This window comes from Paralichthys olivaceus, chromosome 23 (assembly GCF_024713975.1).
Source record: "Paralichthys olivaceus isolate ysfri-2021 chromosome 23, ASM2471397v2, whole genome shotgun sequence".
Taxonomy (NCBI): domain Eukaryota; kingdom Metazoa; phylum Chordata; class Actinopteri; order Pleuronectiformes; family Paralichthyidae; genus Paralichthys; species Paralichthys olivaceus.
Genome location: NC_091115.1, coordinates 105478 through 116907, shown reverse-complemented (window position 1 = coordinate 116907; position 11430 = coordinate 105478). Strand labels below are relative to the sequence as shown.

Below are 11430 nucleotides of genomic sequence, written 5' to 3'. Positions count from 1 at the left end.
TAAAGAGATTTCAAATGAGCACAATTTAATGTCAGAGTTATTATTGGAGTAGTGAGATGTTACATATTTTAAGTAAACTTAAATCTTTTATTTTAATGACAAAAGACCAAACTACTGTTCTATGGTTGTAGTCCTCTTGTATTTGAGCTTGCTGTAGATTTTAAGCCGTCTTTTGTTTCTCTTTGGAGACATTGCTTGGCATAGCTGCTAGTGCACGTGTTCATGTAACGGTGGCAATGAAAAAAAATGCGTGCTTGCATCGCTTTATGGAGTTTTTACGTCGCTGATTTGTTGCATCCATCTTTGGGCTGCACACTGAGTCTCTTGGCCGTCAGGTGGATTCATGTAGAGGAGCAGAGACGGGAACTGCCGTTTAGCATAACCAGGAACTGAAGCTACAGCAGTGTCCCCTGGAGGCTGTAATGTGTATTACACACAAACTAACTTTCTTACCACCAGTGTTATCATTGCACCAGAGATTGGAGATTCATCACCTGATACGTGTAAACAAATATGATCAGCATTTACCAGCTGCTTCATTAGTGCCCCGTAAGGCTGCTATGTTTAATACACACCAGAAGAAGAAACTAAAATTTAAAAAAATATTTTTACCATAATTTTAGTAGGTTAGGGTAAAAAATTATAAATAAGGTTTGTAAAGGGTGAATCTTATTTTGAAATCCATCATGTGGTTCTCATCTCTTCTGGTTAGATGGTTCCTGTTTTTGTCGCTTTAAATCTGGTTCCAGTTAAAACGAGGGGTTTAATTTGTCTTTGCTCTTCTTCAGCACGTTCAACTCATTTTGAAGCTTTAGCTACTCGTGATGTTCCAGTCAATGTTAGCATGCTGCTAAAAGATGTTAAAAACAAAGTTAATAGAAGTGAAGAGTTGTTCCATGTTCAGAGTGAACGAAGAGTGATTCACGTCACAGTGCCATAAAAACATCTTTCATCTAAACCCAAGAAAAAATTCCATCATATTAAACATTGTTTTTTCATTCATCAACATTTTAAAAAGATATTTTTGAATCTAATTGAAGACAATTAATATAAACATATAGATGAAAGTGAATTTGATGTTTAATAGAAAATAATATTTAGAAAGATTTTTTATTTGTGATTGCTCTGCTGAACCTACTCACATCCTGCATGGACCAGAAACAAACCACCTGGACTCTGACTCAACCTCCTGCCTTGGACTTGGCCACGCCCACTGGATCATACGGTGCTAATTCAAGGAGTTGAGGTGAAACTGCACAAAACACGAAGACGGACACAAAAACCTGCCGTTTGTCTTCTCACGTCAAAACAGGCTCCACAAACGGATCGTTTCAGTGTTTTTTAGAGTTTCTGTTTTTCTCAATCTGAACAAATATGTGGAAGTTTATTCACAAAAAGACGACATCATGTGATGCTCATTTACAGCGAGCAGCTGCTCTCGTTCTGTCATGAATGAACCTCATTCCTGCTGCTCCTCTGGACACCTGGATCACACCCAGACCTGGACTCAGGTTTGACCTGAGTGCAGGGGGAGCTGTTTTCCTGTCATATAAAATCCGTGTGGTGGAATCACCTTTTGAGCAGCAGCCAGGTGAGCTCACAGCAGATCTGTTTTAAAATGACCTGTTCTAAACTCTGTGGATTCAAACCAGTTTAACAAACATTAAAGACACAAATTCAGGTTCAGACGCTTTGTGTTGATTTTTCACTGAGAGAAAAAACAGTCAAGAATGTAAAGCTAATGATTCATGTCTGCCCACTGGGGGGCAGCGTTGCTCCCAAAATCAATGTAAACGGTTGAGTTTGGATGAAAATTACAAAAGAAAGATGTTAAAACTGATTTAGGGAAGTTTATGATTTTGATTTAATATATTCATATCACGTTGTTTGTTATAAAGTATCTGTTTCAATGTTTGAAACCTGATATTTTGAGATGAAAAGAATAAAACGTAAGAAAAGTCATTTTTACAAAACTGTTTATTTAAAAATGTAATTCGAGAAAGAAATTATTATATTTAAAGAAGGAAATCTTTGGAGGAGATTCTAATATATATATATATATATATATATATATACCGGTATGGTAATATGATATCATTTTTACTATATAAATATCTAACCAGCATGCATTGCGTAAGGACCAGAATGCAACACTGCACAGGGATCATGTGACCGGTGCAGATCACGTGTCTGTGTTGTTGTGGTTGCAGTGCCTGAGTCGTCCACCAGGGGACTGTGGCTCCAGGACTGACGCGGAGCCCGGAGCTCGGACCGGGTCTCTGATGAAAGATGAACCCGCCTCACGGAGCCGGATCTCCGCGTCATGCTAGCGGGAGGAGCCGCTGGTCCCGTTTTTCCTGTTGGCTGGAATGTGTGTGTGTCGTTACCTTCGACCTGGAGCTCGGACAGGCTGTGGAGGTTAGCCTAGCATCGTTAGCTTAGCATCGTTAGCATCGTGTTATTCATATGATTATAATAATAATAATAATAAGTAGAACACTAATGATTCGACTTGTTTCATCAAATCTCATCTGTTTTATAAAATAATAACAAATTCAAATGAATAAAGATTCAATTCACCAGTAGCATACATGTAACATGGATGTAATATACATGTAACACACGTGTCTGTATGAAAATACATGTAACACGCGTGTCTGTATGAAGATACATGGAGCACACGTGTCTGTACGAAGATACATATAACACACGTGTCTGTATGAAAATACATGTAACACACGTGTCTGTACGAAGATACATATAACACACGTGTCTGTATGAAGATACATATAACACACGTGTCTGTATGAAGATACATATAACACACGTGTCTGTACGAAGATACATATAACACACGTGTCTGTACGAAGATACATATAACACACGTGTCTGACCGAAGATACATGTAACACACGTGTCTGTATGAAAATACATGTAACACACGTGTCTGTATGAAGATACATATAACACACGTGTCTGTACGAAGATACATGGAACACACGTGTCTGTACGAAGATACATGGAGCACACGTGTCTGTACGAAGATACATATAACACACGTGTCTGTATGAAAATACATGTAACACACGTGTCTGTATGAAGATACATGGAACACATGTGTCTGTATGAAGATACATGGAACACACGTGTCTGTATGAAGATACATGTAAGATGCCACACGTTCCATCTCAATAAAATTAAATGAGCAGAAATCTGACTGAGGTTTGGTTTGTGGTTAGAACAGTGACAGTGTGATGTCATGTGATGTTCACTGTCACCATTTGAAAAACAGAAAACTGACGTCATGTTTTTGTGTTTTTTCAGCTGATGTTTCCTCCAGATGTGAAACTCACTGAGAAAGAGGTGGAGTTTTTTATCTTTCTTTCATCATCTCCGATCATCACTCCATCATGTTATTGATCATGTTTCTTGTGATTTCTTGTCAGAAAACCAGTATCTGCTATTTGTCCTTCCCCGACTCGTACTCAGGTGAAAACTCACTCACTCATCACCATTTTGTTGTTGTGTCTGAATGTTGAGAGACATTTTTTATACCTTACATGGAAGTCATTGTTTCCCACAATGCATTATGAAAAGTAGGGTACTATGGATGGTCACTAACTGAGCAATATATACCATCATGCATTGTGCTCGAGACAGCAAAAACGGCCCGACCTGTAGTATAAATTTTAATTCGAGCAAAGAATCGCAAACTGAGACAAAGATGTTTACTTCTACATTTAAAGATGATCATTCAATTTGTTTTTAATTCAAAGTATTAATACTAAACGTAAAATATATATTTAAAATTTACTGTGGGAATTTCCACTGGCCACGTTGTTGTTCGTCATAATCCTGCGACAATGATATCATTACTGCCGCAGAGTAAATGTCTGAAAAAGTTGTTATTTTAAGTAATGTTAGTAAAGGTTTTGCAGACATAGTTCACATGAACTTTAATTTCCCAGGATGCCTTGGGGACACTCAGTTCAGCTTCAGGCTGCGTCAGTCGGTGGGTCGCAGATCTTCACGGTTCAAAGACGACGTTTACAACCAAGATGCTCCTGTCACGCTGCAGGTGACTGACTGACTGACTGACTGACCGACTGACTGACCGACCGACTGACTGATTGATTTCTCTTGTTTACTCAGAGGGAAGCATCCCATTTCTTTGGTTACGTCTATTTCAGACAAGTGAAGGATGTTTCAGTGAAGAGAGGATACTTCCAGAAGGTGAGGATCAGTCTATCACCAGGTGATAACCTGTGACCAGGTGAAGCGAAAGGTTCCAATAAATCAGATCAGGCTTTGCACAATAAAAGCTTCTTCACACCTGTTCAATTTGATTGACAGCTCAGTCATGTGACACTGAGCAGCTGATCATGTGACCATCTATGTTACAGTCTCTCGTGCTCGTGTCCAGGTTACCGTACACTCACCTGTTCCACTCGCTGCTACAGATCATCGCACCTGAGTTTTTTGAGAAGCTGGAGCCGTGTCTTGAAGCAGGTGATGTCATTATTACATCACAATCTCTAACCAATCAGAGCAGAGCGCTGAAACGTCACCTGACCTCTTTTACACGTCCTCACAGTTTGTAACGAGATTGACCAATGGCCTTCGCCCATACCTGGACTGACTCTCAATCTGCCTGTGATGGGCGTGGCCTTACAGGTGAGTCGAGGGGGCATGGTCTTACATTTGTCTAAAACACAGAGCTGTCTTCACGGTGACGAGTGTGAGACTGACACTGGCCTGTAGGTGGCAGCATAAAACCAGCTCATTTTCAGGTCGTCATGTGACTTGTCAGCTACCGTGACATAATGTTTGTTTGTTTGTTACTGTGTGATCTTCCAGGTGAGGATTCCCTCAAAAACGGACAAACCAGGAGGAAGCCCAGTCAGACACATGACGACAGAGGTCAGAGGTCAAACTGTTTGTCCTTCATTCTGTTCTGAATAAAGTTTCATACTCATATTTGTATATCCTCAGAATGTCCTGCCGGCTCCGACTCTGCTGCCAACCCTCCACGAATTGGACCTTTTCAAGTCAGAGCTCAATTCTTTTTGTTCTTCGTCATTTGACGAGTTTCAGTCTTGTGACTCTGATGTGACCTTTGATCTCTGAGCAGGAGCTTCCAGTCGCTGCTGATCCACCTGCAGATGCTCTGGGAGCTCACCTTACTCGGAGAACCGGTGGTTGTCATGGCGCCATCTCCCAACGTCTCCTCAGAGACCGTGCTGGCTCTCGTCAGGTATCTGAAAGTCCAATCAGATTCACTTTTGTATCTTTGTGACATCAGAGGTTTAACAAGATGCTGGCAGCCAATCAGAGAGCAGTGTTTGTGTTGTTGCCGTGTTGACAGTGTGTGTTTCTTCAGCTCCATCAGTCCTCTGAAGTTCTGCTGCGACTTTCGACCTTATTTCACGATTCATGACAGTGAATTCAGAGAATACACGACGAGGACGCAGGCGCCGTGAGTCACTAACACTCCTGAACTCACCTGTGTGTGTATGTATGTATGTGTGTGTGTGACCTGACCTGTGTGTGTGTGTGTCTCTCTTTGTGACCTCACGTGTGTGTGTGTGTGTGTGTGTGTGTGTGTGTGTGTGTGTGTGTGTGTCAGACCTAACGTTCTTCTCGGAGTAACAAACCCGTTCTTCATCAAGACGTTTCAGTCGTGGCCTCACATCATCAGACTGGGAGACGTCAGGATGACAGGTATTATCCTCTTTTATTTCTTCCTCTTCATCAGGGAGTTTTTACTCCACAGTCTCAAAGTGCTGCTCATTGTTAAACTGTTGGTTTCTCTATATGAAGAAGATTTTAAGATCTTGACCTTCTAAGTAAAGAGCCTTGATATAATGTATATTATGATTTGGCACTATACAAATAAAATTGAATTGAATTGAATCATCACTTCTTTTATCATCACTGTGTTGCCATGGTAACAGGTCAGTTGCAGTAAATGGTTTGATTAATCCAGGACTAAAGTTAATGATCTGATTTCTTCCAGGTGATTTACCCAAACAGGTGAAGGTGAAGAAATTATCTAAGTTAAAGATACTCGACACAAAACCAGGTAACGAGTGTGAGTGGACTTGTAGGTGTTTATGGGGACCGGTTTGAGCCTGTAACCTACAGAGTGAGGACATTTTGTGTGGTCCTCACTTTTTCACCCTTACCTGACTGTTCGAGGGTTAAGACTTTGTTTTATAATAATAATTGTAATAATGGCTTGTGTTTATATATTATATTTAGGTCAGAATCAGGGTCAGGGTCATTTAGTTTGGATGGTTTAGGTTTAGGGAATGTATTAGTGTCCTCACTAAGATAGATGTACATAGATGTGTGTGTGTTCATAGTATGTGTGTGTTTGTGTGTGCAGGGATCTACACGTCATACAAGACATTTCTTCACAAAGACAAAATTCTGATTAAACGACTGTTAAAGGTAAAATGAACATGAATCAATCACGTGACGCCATGAATCACGTGACGCCATGAATCACATGACATGAATGTTTAACATGTGTCTGTATGTGTGTTCAGGGGATTCAGAGGAAGAGGCCGTCAGAGGTGCAGAGCGCCATCTTGAGGAGACACCTGTTAGAACTCACTCAGAGCTTCATCATTCCTCTGGTAAGAAATGTGATGTCACAATGTTTTGTTGTCAGGTTGCAATCATCAGACACGCAAAGATGATCTGATTAGAATATGAAGGTCAAAGGTAACCGGACTTCTGGGTTTTCTCACTGTTTAGAAATGAATGTCCGTCAGATAAATAACGAGTAATAAAAGTTGTTTTCCTCTTTAAAAATGTTTTTTTCAATATTAGACTCAGTGTGTACACAACACACTCATTGTTGCAGCCACACACTTGTTCTATCATGGTGTCAAAACATCTAAAAGTGATTCACATGATCAACTTCTATCAGAGCATCATTTTATAACCTTTGATTTCTCATTATATATTATTATTATATATAGACTACATGCCATAAATGAAAAACTCATTTTCTAGATGTTTGTCTGATCTGCTGTGGCTAAATTTAAAGAAATAATTCCAGGGACCAGTTGTCTGTATTATCCGTCGATATAACAGAAGAATTATTTAAACTTCCACTGAGATCAACCATCTTGTCGATAGCTCTGTAAACTCATTATGACTAACAATAGGCTCCTTAGCTCCTTAGCTCCTCTAAAAAAGAAGCATGTAAAACAAAGTAAACTAGCTCCCTGGTATAATTCCAACACACATGAATTAAAACAAGCGCCAAGAAAGCTAGAAAGGAAGTGGCGCTCCAAAAACTGTGTTGAAAATCATCTAGCCTGGAAAAGATAGAATTTATAAGACGGCTCCACAAAGCAAGAGCTGCTCACTACTCCACATTAATAGAGGAAAATACTTTGATTTCAAAATGTACAATCTCCTGCCCTCAGTTGACACTAATACACCATCAAGCACAGAGATCTCAGAAACAGCTGAGAATCTTACCAATCATTTATACAGCTTCTCTCTCATCACCCATCATATTACTTTACTGAATATAATCAATCTATATTATCATCAGGGTATTTACCACAGTCCTTTAAGATAGATGTAATCAAACCCCTTCTCAAACTCCCTGGAGGTTTTAACCAACTACAAACCAATATCCATCCTCCGCTTCCTGTCTAAAATCCTGGAGAAGGTTGTAGCCAATCAGCTGTGAGAGTTTCTCCAGGAATTTCATCTGAAGACTTTCAGTGTTAGAACTCATCACAGCACGGAGACAGTCTTAAAGTCATTAATGACCTTCTGATAGCTTAGAACAGTTAAGTGGCACGAAAGGAACCATCCTAAACTGGTTTGAATCCTATTTATCAGATTGATTTCAATTTGAGTAAATTCATGTCATCTATGCACAACCACAATTAACCATGGTGTTCTTCAGGGTTCTGTGCTCGGCCCATTTTATTCTCATTATGTATTCTCCAACTAGGAAACACTATCAGGACACACATTTTCCACTGCTATGCAGACGACACCCAGTTGATCAATAAAACCCCCGATGGTTAAGAACAGAGGAAGTTGCTCCTTGTTAACATCTATGAGACCAATAAAATGTGATTGATTGATTGATTGATTGAAAAATCTAAACATCCAATCACAGAGCAGGAAGTCTACTCCCGTCATCCCAGTAACCCTGAGTTTTGTCTTTCAGGAGCGATACATGGCGAGCCTGATGCCTCTGCAGAGATCTGTGACACCCTGGAAGGTAAACAGGAAGTGGTTCATAATTGATGATGTCATCAGTCAGGAGATGTCACCTGACGTTTTTCGTGTCGTTTCAGACGCCTCCTCTTATTCGACCTTTCAGTCAGGACGATTTTATATCGACTCTGGATCACACCGGACCTCAGCTGACATCGTTGCTCAAAGGTGATTGGACAGGACTGTACAGGTGAGTCGCTCAGGTGTTGCCAGCTCGGCTTCCTGTTCCTGTGCTAGTGCGTGAAAATTGAAAACATCTTCTCGACTCAACAGGAAGTTTTTCAGGTCTCCGAACTTTGACGGCTGGTATCGCCACCGCCACAAAGAGATGAGTCAGAAACTGGAGAGTCTCCACCTGGAGGTCATCTGTGACGCTGTGAGTTATGACATCACATGTTAGTTAATGACACCACACATTTGTCAGCTGACTCTGGCGTTTGTCTTCAGGACCTGATCGGTTGGACCAAAGACAAATCTGAGGTCGAGATCGTCGACCTGATTCTGAAGCTCAGGGAGAAACTGGTGAGTGAATCAGGGTCACTGCAAAACCACAGGAGACTACATGAGACCAAATGAGACCAAATGAGACTACATAGGACTACAGGAGACCACATGAGACTACATAGGACTACAGGAGACCACATGAGACTACATAGGACTACAGGAGACCACATGAGACCACATGAGACTACATAGGACTACAGGAGACCACATGAGACCACATGAGACTACATAGGACTACAGGAGACCACATGAGACCACATGAGACTACATAGGACTACAGGAGACCACATGAGACTACAGGGGACCACATGAGACTACATAGGACTACAGGGGACTACAGGAGACTACACGAGACCACATGAGACTACAGGGGACTACAGGAGACCACATGAGACTACAGGGGACTACAGGAGACCACATGAGACTACAGGGGACTACAGGAGACCACAGGAGACCACATGAGACTACAGGGGACTACAGGAGACCACATGAGACTACAGGGGACCACATGAGACTACATAGGACTACAGGGGACTACAGGAGACCACATGAGACCACATGAGACTACAGGGGACCACATGAGACTACATAGGACTACAGGGGACTACAGGAGACCACATGAGACTACAGGGGACCACATGAGACCACATGAGACTACATAGGACTACAGGGGACTACAGGAGACCACATGAGACTACAGGGGACCACATGAGACCACATGAGACTACATAGGACTACAGGGGACTACAGGAGACCACATGAGACCACATGAGACCACATGAGACCACATGAGACTACAGGGACCACATGAGACTACATAGGACTACAGGGGACTACAGGAGACCACATGAGACTACAGGGGACGACATGAGACTACATAGGACTACAGGGGACTACAGGAGACCACATGAGACCATATGAGACTACATAGGACTACAGGGGACTACAGGAGACCACATGAGACTACAGGGGACCACATGAGACCACATGAGACTACATAGGACTACAGGGGACTACAGGAGACCACATGAGACCACATGAGACCACATGAGACTACAGGGACCACATGAGACTACATAGGACTACAGGGGACTACAGGAGACCACATGAGACTACAGGGGACGACATGAGACTACATAGGACTACAGGGGACTACAGGAGACCACATGAGACCACATGAGACTACATAGGACTACAGGGGACTACAGGAGACCACATGAGACTACATAGGACTACAGGGGACCACATAGGACTACAGGAGACCACATGAGACTACATAGGACTACAGGAGACCACATGAGACTACATAGGACTACAGGGGACTACAGGAGACCACATGAGACTACAGGGGACTACAGGAGACCACATGAGACTACATAGGACTACAGGGGACTACAGGAGACCACATGAGACTACATAGGACTACAGGGGACTACAGGAGACCACATGAGACTACATAGGACCACATAGGACTACAGGAGACCACATGAGACTACATAGGACTACAGGAGACCACATGAGACTACATAGGACTACAGGGGACCACATAGGACTACAGGAGACCACATGAGACTACATAGGACTACAGGAGACCACATGAGACTACATAGGACTACAGGGGACTACAGGAGACCACATGAGACTACAGGGGACTACAGGAGACCACATGAGACTACATAGGACTACAGGGGACTACAGGAGACCACATGAGACTACATAGGACTACAGGGGACTACAGGAGACCACATGAGACTACATAGGACTACAGGGGACCACATAGGACTACAGGAGACCACATGAGACTACATAGGACTACAGGAGACCACATGAGACTACATAGGACTACAGGGGACAACATGGGACTACAGGAGACCACATGAGACTATAAGAGACCAAATGACTTCTGATTTAGACTTGGTCAGTGGTGAGCTTATGGACAAGAAGTATGTTTGTATTTTTCAGAATAAAGCTCAAAGGCAGCAGCTGCAGCTGAAGGATGGAGTTTTAGAAAAACTGGACTCTTTTGTAAGCTCGATCATCAGGACACTTCCTGAAGACCTGTACACAGTCCTCAGACCTCATGACACCACATGAGACCACGAGACCTCATGAGAACATAGTCTGCCTGAGACCACATGTTTAAATAGCAGACCACCTGAGACCACATTAGACATCACTGCACACTACACTAAGTACACACTACACTGAGGACACACTACTCTGAGGACACACTACTCTGAGTACAGATTGGACACATTCCCCTGAGTAAATACTACATTGAGGACACACTACATTGAAACAGTGAATGTTCTTTATGTTCTCTGACGTATGTGTTTCTGATGTTTCTACATTAAAACTGAATCAGAACAATTCGTAAAGTTGTGATAAAAAAGGGTTAGAGTTAATAAAGTTTTATTGCGTGGACAACTTTTAAGTTATTTAGACTTTTTTCACTAAATAAAACTTTATTCTCAGAAAGATTCAACAGTTAACAGTTTTCTAATGAAAAAATCAATGTAAGTTCACGTGTGTTCTGATGACGACTTCATTTGTTCTATTTCTCAAGACTTGAAAATATAAATGTAAAACCTGACATCACACGATACATGTGTGTTGAGCTTCAGGCAAGATCACATGACACAACAGCTCCTGCTGGAGGTCACTATTTAA

General features: G+C 41.9%; 1 protein-coding gene across 4 annotated transcripts; it reads left to right on the top strand.

Annotated features, from left to right (window-relative positions):
• Nucleotides 1–1450: 1450 nt before the first annotated feature.
• On the top strand, nt 1451–11240 carry dennd6b (DENN/MADD domain containing 6B). Of its 4 annotated transcripts, XM_069519852.1 has the most exons (21): nt 1451–1591; nt 2211–2418; nt 3325–3363; nt 3447–3489; nt 3969–4078; nt 4153–4233; nt 4404–4509; nt 4595–4674; nt 4858–4920; nt 4993–5048; nt 5132–5254; nt 5381–5476; nt 5627–5721; nt 6017–6082; nt 6389–6453; nt 6552–6641; nt 8207–8260; nt 8337–8446; nt 8530–8632; nt 8704–8778; nt 10723–11187. In XM_069519852.1, exons 2-21 carry the CDS (start codon nt 2290–2292, stop codon nt 10852–10854), a joined length of 1716 nt encoding a protein of 571 aa, XP_069375953.1. In that variant the 5' UTR covers nt 1451–1591; nt 2211–2289; the 3' UTR covers nt 10855–11187. The 4 variants fall into 4 exon arrangements, with proteins under 4 accessions (XP_069375953.1, XP_069375955.1, XP_069375954.1 ...); XM_069519854.1 differs by lacking the exon at nt 5381–5476 and having other exon boundaries at nt 10723–11240; XM_069519853.1 differs by lacking the exon at nt 6017–6082.
• Nucleotides 11241–11430: the final 190 nt, after the last annotated feature.